The following is a 16163-nucleotide window of genomic DNA, read 5'->3' as shown; positions in this document are numbered from 1 at the left end:
ATGTCTTTTTTTTTTGTCTTTATCTGTTTTTGTCTACATCTTTAGACAGAGAGCACAGAAAATGGGGAAGAATGGAGAGGCTTCATTCTCACAATAACAGAGGTAGGAAGGACATTATTTTTTATTGATTCACTTATTCAATAAATATTTACTGCATGAACACTTACTATGAACCATGCTGAGTGAAGGGGGTTGAAGTTATAGCAGTTGAAAAGGACAGATATAAACCCTTATACTTACTCATGAAATTTATATTTTTATTGGGTGAATGAAAAGGAGAAAGAAAATAAACAAGATAATTTAAAATTTTGATAATTATTTTGAAGAAAATCAACAGGGTAATGATTCTAGCTAGTCAATAACAGGTGGTGAGGGAGACCTACTTTTTGGTTTCATCCTTTAGATGCAGTGGTCTTTTGTGTATTCTGATATTTGTAGCTTACAGAGCATCTTCTAAAATGCTTTCCAATTCCTTTTTTATTCATTTAATACATATTTATAAAATGCTGAGATGGATTTTATGAATAACATAGACAATATAACAGGAAGAGACCATCAAAATGAAAAGTCAGCTTTCAACATTTGTTTAGTGAGTCTTAAGACAAACGGATGCTTATCTGTTCAACTCCCTGGCATCGTATCTGAGACAAATAGTAAGATCTACTTACTAACAGTTATAGTTAACTGTTGCAGCAAGATAACTACCATTCTTTAAAATAAAACTACTGTAGCAACTGTCTAATAAACATGAGGTACTTTGATAACCAGCTCCCTTAGGAGCACCATGTTTTCTAATACTCTTAGAGGACATGAAAACTTCCTATGTTTGTTAGGGTCAGTTAAATACAGACTTTATCCAAAGCTAGTTTCTAAGTAAAGGCTTTGCATTCACATGAAATAAGGACTGCACTTTACCAAGATGATGGATGCTGGTTCTTTCTCTCAGCCAAAAACAAGTAAAAGTTGGAGGGTTAACTACCATGTAGGAAAGTCATAGGAAGGTAGAAGAGTGAATTAGATATGTTAGATATGTGAAAGGCATATTGACTTAAGAGGAGGGAGAAACACATTCCCTCCCTCTGTTGTGGAAAGGCATTGTGTGTGTTTGGCCCAGCACTTCTTACACTGGGATACAGATATACCAAGTATATGTGATTAGGTGTCAAGGAATACACTAAAACCACTGGAAAAATCTTGGGGTGCATCTTCCTAGAACACTAGTTATACTTGACATTTTGGCCAAAAAGATTTGTTCTTAGTTTTTTCCTTGAGGTAAGGATAAAAAGCATTATTTTTAAAATTAAAATGTACACAGATATGGTACAGAATTAAAATAAAATTCATGTGAATTATCAAAAGATAACAATTTGTCTCTAATGTTGTGCTTTATAAATATTGTCTTTTACTATGTTCCCAGATCACTCTGTATATACATTCATACCATGCTGTTGTTAGGGCAACTTTAGTAGAAGTTTGAGAAACACAGACTATAGTTCAAAGTGCAGAGACATTGCTTTTGAACTAATTAAACTGGAGTTTGAGTCCTGGTTCCACAGCTTTCTAGCTATGTGAGTCTGGACTAGTTATTTAATCTTTCTGAGCCTGTTTTTTAAATTTGTAAAGTAGGGATAACAATACCTATCTTGTAGTATTGCTGTGAGGATTTGCCATAGCGTAATGCTTGGGACATAATAGGTAACTAATAAGGAACAGCTGCTTCATTAGTTTTTCCTCATTCTATTATTTTTTTCAGGATTGGTATATAAGGCAAATAGACTTACTGATTATTAGTTAGTTATGCAGAAGGATAGTCTCAAATTTCATACATATACACACATGTGATAAAATATAAACAATAATAGGAATTAATAAGATAATGTGTAAATAGAAAATGAAGTTCTAGTGTTTTCTTCCCAGACTCCAAAGGACTTTCTTATACACCCCCTGGAAAGTGTGCACCCCACTCTGGAGATCAAGCTGATATTCAGACACAGCTGCCTCAAAATATAGGCTAGGTTGTGTCACATGAAGAAAAAATATTCTACCATTTAGATTATAACTTCTAAGAGTACATAGCTGGTCATAATGAAGTCTAAATTAGGGGTATGAATATAGATCAGGAGAATATAGGTGACTCAATCCAAACACATTTCTAGAAAAGATTTTTTAAAAATTTAATAGATAGAGCAGTATCATAATCCTAATGTGTGAGTGAAAATTCAAAATACAAACACACGAAGATATAGACCTCTCACTGCTGATTCTCAGTCATCTAAAGAACAGTTCCATCTTGACCCTATGTTGCCATATGGTTGGTGGAGCTTATTCCAGGTTATCTGTGGGATAGCTGGGCAATTTGCAGGCGCTCCAGGACTTCCCCGGCAGTGAGATCCAGTGAGCGCAGAATAAAAAATGAGAGGTTTGATGTTACTTGAATCAGCTTGTGGTGCCAGGTGCGTATACTTAGCTTTGGACCAGATCAAAAGGAATGTTTCTTGGAAGAAAGTCAGGCGCCCTGTGTAGGTTCTAGCTGGTTTAGAGGCAGTTCTAAAACACCAAAATCCTCTATTCATGATACTATCCATCCATCTCTGTCAGGTAACAGAAGCTCCTTAGGACCAGAACAGGCTCATCTTTGCTAAAACCAGTTACTCTGCTGTCTTTCTTGTTTGCCTACTGCTTTAATTGGTTTCAGCTGTCAGTTCCCCTACATGTGTCACTCCTTCCTGGACAAGTAATTAGACTGCATGAAGTCTTAGAGAGAGAAAAGAAAAGGAGGATTGAGACAGAGTGGACACCGAGTTCATTTCCGGAAAAAGGGAAGGAACCAATTGAAGATTATGTGGATGTATTGAACCCTATGCCAGCGTAAGTGCACCATGAACTTCAGTTTACTTATTAGATTGTTAAAATTAATTTCTAATTATCAAGGAGAGTGAGTCACTGGACTTGTTAAACCAGGGACAATAAGCTGTCTTGTGGATATACAGTATATCTATGAGTACATGTCACATTTCCTCTTGTATGTCATATCACAAAATGCAAAATGCAGATTTGAACCAAGCCTCTTACCACACAGGAAATCTCCCTCCACCCACACCTTTAGACTAAATAGTTTTTTTTCCAAAGAACAAACCTAAATAAAACTGCTATGTAGAAGGAAGGAAAGAGTTTTTTTCACCATGCAACTCTATGATTGACTGAGTTTCTACCAGGAAATTATACCAAAGACTTAAAATACCTGAATGCTTTATTCAATTGATCAATCAATGATTAGTCTTGGGCTCGTACTTTGAGGAAGACATGTGTAAAGTGGTAAGGTGTTGTTGGAAATGAAGAGGCACAGAACATCCTGAAGTCAGCAACAGCCTACATTTGTTTTTTAACTCTTATATTGTTGAAAAATGTGACTAAGACTCTGAACCCTGGAATCTTCATCTTCTTGTCAATGAAACTTGTCCTGGTACCATCTTTGACATCAGGTTCTGATGTGTATTCTCTCTGTACTATAATCACTGAAACCTGCTAGCCATCACTCAGCTGAAACCAGGGACAATTGATGGACTGATAGGTTAAAAGGCACCTAGACTGCTTCTTTTTCTTTTTTTTTTTTTGCTCAATAAAAAAATAATGCATATTTATTACAGATAAATAAAAGACAATTAAAATCATTCCTTGTCCCACCACTCAGAGATATTCTCTTTCAACATCTCGGTGTACTGTATATACTGCTAAATTTTTTTCTGCTGAAAAAATAGACTTTTCATTGACTATAATATTTACTATAAAATAAGAAATGCAAAAAACATGAGAAGTGCTTTCTTAAAAATTTTACACATAAAAATGCCACCAATGCCATATTATACCAAAAGGAATGAATTCAGACATACCCTTAAATATGTTATTTAAAACAGAGATCATACAAGAGAAGCATATATATATACATATATATGTATGTGTGTGTATATATATATATATATATATATATATATATATATATATATATATATATATATATATAGTATCCCTGTAAAGAAACCACCAACAAATATTATTTATCCAAGAGCCTATTATAAACTGAGACTGGGATATATTGTAAATTCTTGTCTTAGATTTTCAAGTGGTAATGGTAAATATATACTGATCAGTAGATAACTTTTCAGGTCTTCACTGTTTAAAAAGAAAGAGGCTTTAGAAGAATGAGGGAAGGAGGGCCTTAAGTATAAGCATACTCATAGTGGCACAGGCTTGTAATAATAGTAATTATAATTATATCACATTAACTGTAATAATAAAGCTGGAAATTTTAAGAAAAAATAACTGTAGCTGTGGGAGTTATTTTAGTAGCATTTTTTCAAGTAATGATCTTCATCAGTTAAAAAAAAATTCCATTTTTTATCTCACCTCTGTAGATGTTTTTATACAGTGTCCCGGAAGGAAGCAACAGAGATGCTTGAGAAGAACCCTTCCTTGGGAAATATGATCCTGAGGCCTGGTAGTGACAGCAGAAACTATTCTATCACCATCCGGCAGGAGACAGCGTATGTTTAATTTTAAAATGTATGGAATTGTTAAAAGCATGATATCACTTTAGAAAGCAAAGTCACACAAGTTCTGATCAGCATCTGTTATTTGTTTCATTGGGGATAAAAATATGAACACAAGAATAGGGAGGGAATGTTATATAAACAATGCTAAAGACAGCCAAAGCTAACACTTGTAGTAGGGAAGAAGAATGAGCAGATTACTTGGTCCTGGATATAGTTCTATTATTCGTTCACTCATTCATTTCAACAAATATTTATTGAGCAGCTATGAGCTCAAGTAATACTCTAGGTACTGAGGATACAGCAGTGAACAAAACAACATCCCTGGTTTAAGGAGTCTACATTCTAGTAAGGTCACACATACTATAAATACATAACTAAAAATGTCATGTATATGATGATAAGGTCTATGGAAGTAATAAAGCAGGATGACGGAGATAGGAACTCTCAGAGGTGATATAGAGAGAAAATTTTTCTGGTTGCTGTTGTTGTTTATTTAATATAGAGTGGTCGAGGAAATCCTCCTTTGTTAACTGACATTTAAGCAGAGACCTGAAGGAAGTGAGGGAACAAACCATACCAATATGTAGAACAAGACCATTCCAGGCAGCCAGTGCAGAAGGCTAGAGGTAGGAGAAGGCTTGGGTTGTTCAAAAACAAGAGGCCAGGCACTTCCCTGGTGGCGCAGTGGTTAAGAACCCGCCTGCCAATGCAGGGGACACGGGTTTGAGCCCTGGTCCCAGAGGATCCCACATGCCGCGGAGAAGCTAAGCCCATGTGCCACAACTACTGAGACTGCGCTTTGAGAAGCCCACACACTGCAATGAAGAGTAGCACCCGCTCTCCTCAACTAGAGAAAGCCCACACACAGCAATGAAGACCCAACACAGCCAATAAATAAATCAATAAATAATTTTTAAAAATAAGAAAAAAAACCCACAAAAAAACAAGAGGCCACTGGGACTACAGTGGAGTGAACAAGGAGAAAGGGTTAGGAGATGAGATTCCAGAGGTGGGGGTAGGGCTGACAGCTCTAAGCCCTACAGGTCATTGTAGGGAAAAGGGTTATACTGTGAATGATAATGAGAGGCCATTGGCCTCTGATGAATAAAGAAGTGACATAATCTGACTTTTCTATAAAAAGAATCACTTAGGAGCCTCTCGTTAAGGTTAATAATTTCTTTCTAGTGAAATGGTTTACCTTTGATAAAGTCAGTAACATTTACATGCAAAAGTTGATTTTTCTGTGTAGCAATGGTGGTTGTATCTTTTAAAGTCTACTCCTTCCCTCAGAGTCTATACAAACTTGCATTTCTATAGGGACTCTGGCTTAGTTAACATTTTTACAACTGACAATATAATTGAAATATAGCGATTTTTGTCCTAAATGAAAATATTCAGTACATGACTATCTTTCATATAAGAGCTTAAACAGAACTTTGATTCTTGAATTTGCCATTCTTTCTGTGGATAATATTCTATTTTTGTTTTTTTAGCTATAACACATCTATCTAGGAACCTAGCTACTGATCCATATATAAATATCAATAATTCTAAATAGATGAAATATGAAGACACTGGCAAGTGAATAAAGACAGTAAAAAGAAAATAGTCACTTACAGGACAAAATTAAAATTATGGCATGTGGCTGCAATGCTAGTATGAGCTACAACCCAAGAAGCTTCATTCACTTGCCAATTACTTCATATATACAGAGACTTGTCTTTATACACTAGCCATGTGGCAAGAATATTAGATGGTAAATCAGATCCTGAGTCTGTGTGTGAAGTAAGAGAATCTGTGTGTGTGTGTGTGTGTGTGTGTGTATTTCCACAATGAATATCTATGTCAGCTTAATCATCTTGTGGTTTCATTATTTTTTCTGTTTATTATAGGCTAACATTTGGAATTAAGGAATTTTCAACTAATATGATAGAATATCATGGATTACTCATGATAATTTACTTGATTTATAATTTAATTGGCTACCTTGAAACAAATCCAAAATAAATAAAAGTTATGACTGGCATTAAATATCAGTGAGCTTATAAGAACTCCTGGGAGAAAAGTGAAATTTTCTATTTAGTATATCCTGGTCAAGGAGCCTGTCCTTTTTGGGTTTAGGAAATTGAATATCACATAAAATACAGAATGTCTTTTAACTGTTTACTTCCACTTTAAAAAGTAAGAGGGTACAAAACTGAATTCAGATTTATTCCACATACCATCCCATTTTACAAAATGAGAAAATGAAGCCTGTGGAGGGCAGCAGCCTGCCCAAAGTCACACAGCTGAACCCAGGGCCACGGCGAGGTAGCTCCTGGGCCCGCCTCTTACCTGCGGAGCATCTGATCAGGGCAGTGACTGGATGGAGCCGGTCTCAGCTAGGAGCTGGCTCGAGGGCGGCGGTAGGAGTCGGGGTGGGAGGCAGGTACCCTGAGCCTCTGGTCCTTCTCCACCAGCAGTCCATGAACTTGGCATAGAGCCTAGAGGAATTGTTAGCGTCAGATCTGAAGCTGAGACTGCCTTGTTTCAAATCCTCCCTGAGACAAACCAAACACTCCATATCTGCCCGCCTCCCGCCAAAGGCATTCCCCACCCCCAACCACTGTCCTGGGAACGTACACACTTTGGGTTACTTTCTCCTTTTTCTACATATGTTTGTCCCACAGTTATTGTATAGCATTGTTTTATGTTTTTAAGTTTTATGGAAGTGATATATTGTACTCACCAACCCACAACTTCATGTTTACCCTGAGGACATGCTTTTGGATTAGTCCATATTGTTACCTGGAGATCTTGTCCTCTTGTGTGTCAATATTTAACTCTTCTTTAATGCCCTTCAATAGCGTTTTACATATTTTTTAATAAAGCACTGCACATCTTTTGGGTTTTATTCTGAGCCACCTTAAGGTTTGTAAATGAAATTTAAAAAATTTTAATAATTCTTAATTAGCAAAAAAATTTATCTCACAGATTTTTATTTAAAGATCTTTATTGGAGTATAATTGCTTTAAAATGGTGTGTTATCAGCTATACATATACATATATCCCCATATCTCCTCCCTCTTGCGTCTCCCTCCCACCCTCCTTATCCCACCCCTCTAGGTGGTCACAAAGCACCAAACTCATCTCCCTGTGCTATGCAGCTCTCACAGATTTTTTAAAAAAGAAATTTAATCTAACTGATTGAAAGTTAAATTAGATCACACAAGGAAGTGACTTTTGTCTTTCATACTTCTCTTTTCTTGGTTGGATTGAGTGTTTGATCCAGTTGTATGTGAACCCTGTGCTACTGTTCTGCATGAAATGAACAAAATCTTGAGATCTAATGGCTCTTTGAAGACTATATTTCCTGCACAATAGCAGCAAGATCTCTTTTAAGGTGGTCAAAATTAGTCCAACTTTTGATTTGCATTTTCCGAACGAGTGAGCTATGAGAAATAACAGCGTTTTCTGTTGTAAATATGCGTTGTGACCAAATGCAATGAGTTTCTATACTTAGGATATAGATCTAATGTCACAGTTTTTATTCGTATTGTACTTGTTATATTTAACCTCATTAGAAAGAGTCTGGCAAAGGAGTTCATATCAAAATTACATAAGTCTATTTTTAGTAAACATACTTCCAGTTTAAATTCACATAGAAATTCATGCTTGTACATCTAATAGTCATAAAAGTTTATGACATTTCATAAAACTGATCATCCCTCCACTCTCAAGAAATGTTTATATTTAGAAAGCAAGGAGTGAGGTAGAGTGGTCAAACTAGAGCATTCTAACACTGGAGTCAGTATGTGCTTATTTAGGCTTTGGGGAATAGTTTATATCTGAAAGTGGCTAGGAAAAACTTTAACTGTTTTTGCACAAATATTCCTTATGAGCCAGATATATCTATGATGTTAAGGATTATCATATGTGTTCTCTAATGCCTCAAAATAGGTCTTTTGGAATCCCTGGATTTAATATATTCTGTTTAACAGGTCACAATTTTAAATAGCAATTGTACAGAGTAGTAGAAGTTTAGCTGGTTAGACTGTATCGCAGTAGTCTGTAAAGACTTTGGCAGAAATCTAGACTATTAGGAAGCACCTGTGTTACCCACAAAACCAATTCACTCTCTTACAGGTTGTAGGAGAAATGTTCAGCCATGCAAGTTTAGACGAGTGTGCCTGGTAAAACACTAGCTAAAAAGGACAAGTTGGTTTACAAAGCAGTACTTGAAAGTAAAATTATCTCCATCTGTTAACAAATCAACTGTGGGAGAAAAGATTTTAGTTCTCAGGAAGAAGCAAAAGTCCTTCAATGGCAAATTATCAGGTGACTCCTCTCGATGCAAAATATCATCCACTTTTACCCAGCCCAGTGGTGTGTGAATTCATAAGACATAAAGCTATTCTTACAACAAACTTCATAATTTGGTTTTGTTTTCTTAAAATTGTTATGAGTACGTGGCAAGCTAGAAGTATAAACACTTCGGAAAGCCATTAGCCAAGAAAGCAATAAAAAATATTTACCCAAAATTCATTCCTCTGCAAAAATTGGGGTCAGGAGCTAAGAACAGTATTTATAACCATATTTAAGCCCACATATATTTTTTTAAAGGCAAGTTACTTCTTTTTTGAGGTTGTAATCAGGAAACCTCAATATAGCAAATTTTATCAATCTAGTTTTTTACCCCTCTTTATTCCTTTGGAAAAAAAATATGAAAGAAAAACACAGGTCTGAAATGAGAGTCGAAACCTAAGTGACTTCAATGGAATTATTTTTCTACCTTATTTTCGGCCTTAGCACTTAGTCCTATTAGTCAAAAGTTCCAAGAGACTCTGTTAACTATTGCTGCTTTTCCTCCCACAGCTTTGCCATGGATGATGATGATGATGATATGATGGCTATTATTAACAACAATCACTGTCCCCACTTACGGGGTACATTTGTGGGTGCTCTGTTAAGTGCTTGACAAACATTTTCTTCAGGCACAATAAAAACTGAGACAGACAGTATTTTCCATGTTTTACAAGTGAAGAAACTCAGAATACAGAAACTAAGTTAAAAAATACATTTAAAAAGTAGTAAAAAATAGTTATAATTTACTGTCTACATGTGACAGACATTGTACAATACTAAGGATTTTTCACACATTAATTCACAACAGCACTGTGAAACAGGCATCACCATTTCCATTTTATAGGTGAAGAAATGAGGCTCAGAGAGTTCATACAACAGAACCAGAATTTGAACCTAGATCTTTCTGGTTATAAAGGCCATGCCTTTCAAGCTTTCTATCAGTCTTCCAAGGAATAATAATCACTTATGTCATAGGAATAAAAGAATTCTAATGGGAATTGGTGAGAGTTTTCAAGAGTATGATTATAAAGTTCTTTTCATGTAGGGACAAAGACAAGGCCAGAGCCAGCCACCCCAAAAGAGGGTACTTGTAGGATTTCCTCCATCCGAAGTTTTCCTTCACCAGCCTGTGACTGATTCCTGAAGGTTTAGCACTAGGAAATAATTTTTGGTTTTCCTTAGGAGGGAAGAGGGTTGGTTAGGTTTTATCCCATGTTTTGAGAATAAAGCTCTAAAGTGATTGGAAAAAAATATTAGCTGCTTTTCAATGTGATATCCAATTAAGAGAAGATTTGGATATTACAGTAGATGATGAGAGAGTCCCTTAAGGAGAATTGTAGTTCAGTCCTAGAGGAATGTGACCTGGAAATGGAGAGAGGAGTGATGAAAAAGAACGTGGGAGGCCTTGTAGACAAACTTAACTTGATAAACAATTTTGCTTAGGTCGCTTCTGTAAACTGGACAGATGTTGAATTAATTTGTCTTTCAAACAATGGAGGTGTAATAAATGCTAGTAACTTTTCAACATTAGAAAAAGTCTTGGTCCTGACACTACTGCCATATGAATCAAGGCAAACATACTGACTTCTGCTCTCAGTATAGATTAGTTCTAGGAAACAGCACTATTAGATGGGTTCCTAATATTTTAAAAAAAATAAATTTATTTATTTATTTTGGCTGTGTTGGGTCTTTGTCGCTGCACACGGGCTTTCTCTAGTTGTGGCGAGTGGGGGGCTACTCTTCGTTGCAGCGTGTAGGCTTCTCATTGTGGTGGCTTCTCTTGTTGAACAGCGCGGGCTTCAGGCGCACGGGCTTCAGTAGTTGTGGCGTGTGGGCTTCAGTAGTTGTGGCTCACGAGCTCTAGAGCACAGGCCCAGTAGTTGTGGCACACGGGCTTAGTTGCTCCGCAGCATGTGGGATCTTCCCAGACCAGGGCTTGAACCTGTGTACCCTGCATTGGCAGGTGGATCTTTAACCGCTGCGCCACCAGGGAAGTCTCCCAAATATTTTTTTTTAAATTCAGCTTTATAAATATTTACTGTGTGCCTAACGCTGGAGTACAAAAGTGAATTGAATGTGCTCCTTATTCTTAAGTAGTTCTAGTCCAAAAATACCATATCTCTAGGGTGGTAATAATTTAGTGCTGTGTCACTACAGAAGAGGAAGACATTAGGATTCATCTACTATACTTACATTCTCACCTACATGTTCGTATAATACTTAACACCTACCATTTTCCATATCTCTAAGTCAGCCCTGAAGTTGGCAGATTATCCACGGTGGTATATGGCTAGCAGGAAGAACAGCTATTGAGGGCATTCTGATAGGAATAGTGATGAAGAAAGTAATTTGCTTTCAGTAATTCTTTCTACTTCCCTTTTAATATAGAGAATATAGATTTGATGTGTATATGCCTACATAGGATTTTATAATATTGTCTACTTTATAAATTACTGGCATTTAAAAAAAGTTTCTGCCTGATTTTCAGTTCTTGATTCCTTTTTTCATCTCAGTTATTCTTTCTCATTCATCCACTCAATGACCCAGGTTTCCTATATCCCTAGTGTATAAACCCCCAAAAAGAGACATAGAAAACTAGAGTAATGGGAACATAGTTTTACTGTACAGGTGATATTTTATACTCACTTTAGTTTGATTTGACCCAATAGTATACTTAAATGAAAATGAACTTTTTTTTTTTAGCCTGCCAAGAATCAAGCACTACAAAGTGATGAGTGTAGGAAAAAACTACACTATTGAATTGGAAAAACCTGTAAGTAACTATTTCCTTTTTGTTGATTAATTTTCTCCTGCTTCCTCCCAAACCTACCTTATAGAATTCAAAGTAAGGTGGGAAACCAGACTCCTTGCCTAGGAACATAGTGCTGGCGAAAAACGGCCATGTTAACGGGTCCTGAAGGTAGCAGACATCTAGGGTGAGAAATGAGATGCAAGAGCAGGTGGGGGAGGCAGAGTAGATCATCTGCTATCAATTCTTTCCACTTCTTTCTTTCTCTGAAGATCTTTATCAATATAATTGTCTCAGGGAGAGAAAACAATTTTTCTTAAGCATCTATTTTACATATTCCAATTAGAAGTACATAAGTATTCCAATGTGCTTATTTATTTATTTATAAATTTATTTATTTATTTATTTTTGGCTGCGTTGGGTCTTCGTTGTTGTGCACGGGCTTCCTCTAGTTGCAGAGAGCGGGGGCTACTCTTCGTTGTGGTGCACAGGCTTCTCATTGTGGTGGCTTCTCTTGTTGCGGAGCACGGGCTCTAGGAGCGCTGGCTTCAGTAGTTGTGGCTCGCAGGCTCTAGAGTGCAGGCTCAGTAGTTGTGGCGCACGGGTTTAGTTGCTCCGTGGCATGTGGGATCTTCCCGGACCAGGGCTGAAACCCATGTCCCCTGCATTGGCAGGCGGATTCCTAACCACTGTGCCACCAGGGAAGCCCCCAATGTGCTTATTTCTAATGGGAAAAAAAATCTGTAAATGCCTGGTCCTTTAATACCCACCATGCAGAAGTTCAGAAATTACCCTCTTAATAGTAACAAGTAGTGAAGAAAGGAGTTCTTCCTTGTATTCAACCCCTCTCCTATCCCAACTGACTTGTAGTCATAACCATTCGATACTATGTTAGGCACAGAACCAAATACTTCACACACGCCATCTAATTTAATCTTTATCATTACCCTGAGGTAACACCTATTATACAGGTGGAAAAACTGGTATTTACACTGGTTTCAGCCAATGACAATGAAGTAATGTGGCCTGTGGTCCAGGATGCTGGGGAAAGGAAGCATCTTTAATCTCAGGCTGCAGTGGTGGGAAGATTGGGTCAGGAAAGTGCTATCACTTAAATGGATTCGATAGGTCTTGAAGATGTTTATGGTATCTTCTCTAAAATTGAGCTCCTAGTTCCTCTGCCTCTCCAGGCCCATTGTATTGATCAGAGAAAGGGAGTGTAGTGTTGAATTTCTTATGTTCTGGCCATAACCCTTGGAGTGCAGACCTTTATCAAGAGCAAGACAGCTGCTGCTTCATATACCCCACTTACATCTTTGCCATAAATGCCTCCCAGAGATTGTCAGTTCTCATGTCCATGCCTGACTGGGCTTTTTCAGAAATTCTAATGAAGGAAACAGAGAATTAGATTGCTGAAGGATAATCCAAATAACCAAGTGACTGGAAGCAATGGTTGGGGAGGAAGAATGTGCCTCTGCAACAGATGAACTGGGACTCATTTATCTGTCATTAGCCCCAACAGTCCCCAGTGTACACAAAGTGAACAGCTTGGATTATTCTTTCACCTTTCATACTCCCCAATCCTACCCTTCAACCAGGTTGTCATTTTGTGAATTCTTTTTCCTCTTTAAGTTTACCGGGAATATTCAGCTTTAACCTGGTTTTACTTGCTAAAAAATATTGGCTTAAGGGGTAGCAAGACATGTTAGTTACTCCTAGCCAAGTAAATTAGACTGTTACAATGAGATATTAAAACGCTAAGTTCTCTGGCTTTAAAGGGGTCTTTAGTTTCAAGCAGAAGAAAGCAATTATGGCTAACAAGCAAAAAAAAAAAAAAAAAGAATTTAAGAACGTAGGAAGCCCATAGAATGACTGGAAGGCTGGAAAACCTTCAGGGACTAGGAAGCAGTTACTTGTACTAAGCATCATCTGATTAGGAATCCACTTTCTTGATCCTCTACTCAAGTTCAAATTTCAGGAAGGGAGCTTTTTTGGGCCTAACTTGAATCACATTCTCATACAGTAACTGGGAAAGAACAGAGTTACTAATTATTGTCCACCAAACTGTATACAATAGGAAAGGGGTAATTTCTTTATAGGGAATTAGATACGGTTATAAAGGAGAAAGAAAATGCATGGGTAGGTAAAACCTTGGCCATTCAGTAAGCTATTGAAGTGAGGAATTGACATGATTTTCTGGAGAATAGGAAATACACAGTAATCTCCATTAAATTTCATTTGAGCTTTCTCTTACTCTAACTTTACACAGGTGACACTGAGCCTTCTCTCATTCTCTGTATACAGGTAACACTCCCAAATCTTTTCAGCGTCATTGATTATTTCATGAAGGAGACTCGAGGAAATTTACGACCATTTATATATTCAACTGATGAAACCCTTGGTATGTTCTTCACTTCATTGCTATATTAAGAAAAGGAAAACAAAACAACAACAAAGAAACCTACATATGATTTGTAATACCAACCAGGTAGGATTATATAGTTCAGCCTTTAAATTTATCCACTTGGAAATCATTTTGTCAATGACCCTGTGAAAATAAGGGTAGTACCAATAAATCCTGGTGGATAGAGTATAGGCCCACTCTAGAGAAAAAAATCCTGAGGCATGTATTGTGACTATTAACTTCATTCCATCATTCTACTCAACTTTATCAAACAAATTTGATGAGAAGAAAGCCATACAGAGTCACAGAAACCAAACAGGGAATTTAAAGGTATGGTCTGTCAACAATGTCAGATGCTTGAGACATGAAAATGGATGAGGATTAAGGGGACACTATGGGGATTGGCCATTAGGCAATAGATGACTTGAGAGCGCGGTCTTATTCCACTGTAAAGGCAGAAGGCAGAGTGCAAGATAACAAGTAGTGGGTGGGTAGTGAGGAACTACAGATGAAGATTGTAGTTAGGATTGGCTGTGGGGCCCCTTATTCATAAGTTATTAAGAATTTGAAAACAGTGGTAGCAGACCATTAAACCAAGCATGAGACCCAGTGCAAGTACACAGTTCACATGACCACAAAGCTGGCCCTGTTTGTAGTCCAGTTTTTGGCAAAGCAGGGCAGGCTGGATGTGACAGTTTCTTTCCATCCTTTGAAACAATCCCTGGTGCACATGGTCACTTGACAAGCTGTAAGCAGGAGAGAAAAAATATCTACAGATTATGAGGCAAAACAACTTGGTTTGGTTACCGCATCAGGGCATATCTGGAAAGTCTCACTAATTAAAAGGATGGCAAGCCTTAAAGGTCCAAGTTTTAAAACATGGGTATGACTCTTGTGATGCCAAATAATTTTAATAAACTCAGAGTCTGAAGGAACTTTAGAATATTATCCAGTATAGTGTCCCATTCTGTATAGGAATCACCTGCACACTCAATACAGAAAACATCTCTAAGATGTGACCAGTTTGTAAATTCTTAATGACAGCCACCTCACTGATTTTTGACGCAGCATAGTTCACTTTTGGTCAGCTCTCATTTTAGATAATTATTTCTACTATTGAGTCTGAAACATTCTTCCTTTAACTTATACATATTAATCCAACTTTTGGCTTTAAAACAACACATGGTTTTAAAAAGCCCATCAAATATTTAAAAACTGACACCATGTCCCCCCTTAGTCTCACTTTGTCAACTACAGATTATTGGTCCCGTCAGCTCTCTCCCTCTCATCTTTGACCTTCTCTATCTTAAAATATAACCACAAAGGATGAACATGTTATTATAGATATGTCAGCATAATACATTGCCTGGGCTTTATGCAGGAAAATACCACCTAATAGAAATTTCTGGGAATGTGCTATTAATATGCTTTTCTTTTTTTTCCCCCAGAGATGAAAGGATTTCCTGTAACATCTCTAAAATAATTAAAAAGAAAAAAAAAAGGGGGTGAGGGATCCAATATAATTTGCCTCCTCGATGGATGATATTGTGTCAGTTATCTAATGCTGTGTAACAAATCGCCCCTAAAGCATGGTGGTGAAATCAACAAGTTTTATTTGCTCACGACTCTGCACATCAGCAGTTTGTATTGGATTCAGTTGGGCAGTTCTTCTGCTAGTCTCACTTGGTGTCATTCACAGGACTATAACCAGCTGGTGGCTTGACTGGAGCTACATGGTCCAAGTTGGGCTCATTCGCACATCTGGTGCTGGTGGTCAGCTGGGGCTGGCTGAACCACTGTCTTCTTGTGGTCTCTAATCCTGGAGGAGGTTAGCCCATGTTCTCTCACATGATAACTCGGAGTAGTTAAGGAGGGAAGGGTAGCTGCATGTACTTGGGCTAGGAATTCTTAGTGTTGAGAACAAAATATGGCCCTTTTGGAGCTTTTCATATAGAAGATGTGAACTGAATGATTCCAAGTGTGATATATCTTATGTACAGGGGTTATTTTTCTTCCTTTCTTTTAAAAAATTACCTAATTTGTATACATAAAATTCTCTTTTTGGTGTATAGTTCTATGAGTTTTGACAACTATCACCACAATCAAGACACAGAAA

At 37.2% G+C, this 16163-nt stretch overlaps 1 protein-coding gene across 1 annotated transcript in view; it reads left to right on the top strand.

The window, feature by feature from the left end:
- The window catches only part of STAP1 (signal transducing adaptor family member 1), a gene marked incomplete at both ends in the record, with an annotated part of 38297 nt that extends 22767 nt beyond the window's left edge, over window positions 1-15530 (top strand). The window contains 6 exons of the mRNA XM_081249538.1: window positions 46-102; window positions 2696-2868; window positions 4413-4541; window positions 11598-11667; window positions 13948-14044; window positions 15496-15530. Coding sequence (XP_081105664.1) covers window positions 46-102; window positions 2696-2868; window positions 4413-4541; window positions 11598-11667; window positions 13948-14044; window positions 15496-15530 — 561 coding nt within the window. The remainder of the gene's footprint in view (window positions 1-45; window positions 103-2695; window positions 2869-4412; window positions 4542-11597; window positions 11668-13947; window positions 14045-15495) is intronic.
- Window positions 15531-16163: the final 633 nt, after the last annotated feature.

Source organism: Mesoplodon bidens, assembly GCF_964165515.1.
Source record: "Mesoplodon bidens genome assembly, chromosome: 1".
In the NCBI taxonomy this organism is placed as follows: Eukaryota; Metazoa; Chordata; class Mammalia; order Artiodactyla; family Ziphiidae; genus Mesoplodon; species Mesoplodon bidens.
Note: the sequence above shows the minus strand (reverse complement) of the source record. Positions and strands in the feature narration are given on the sequence as shown.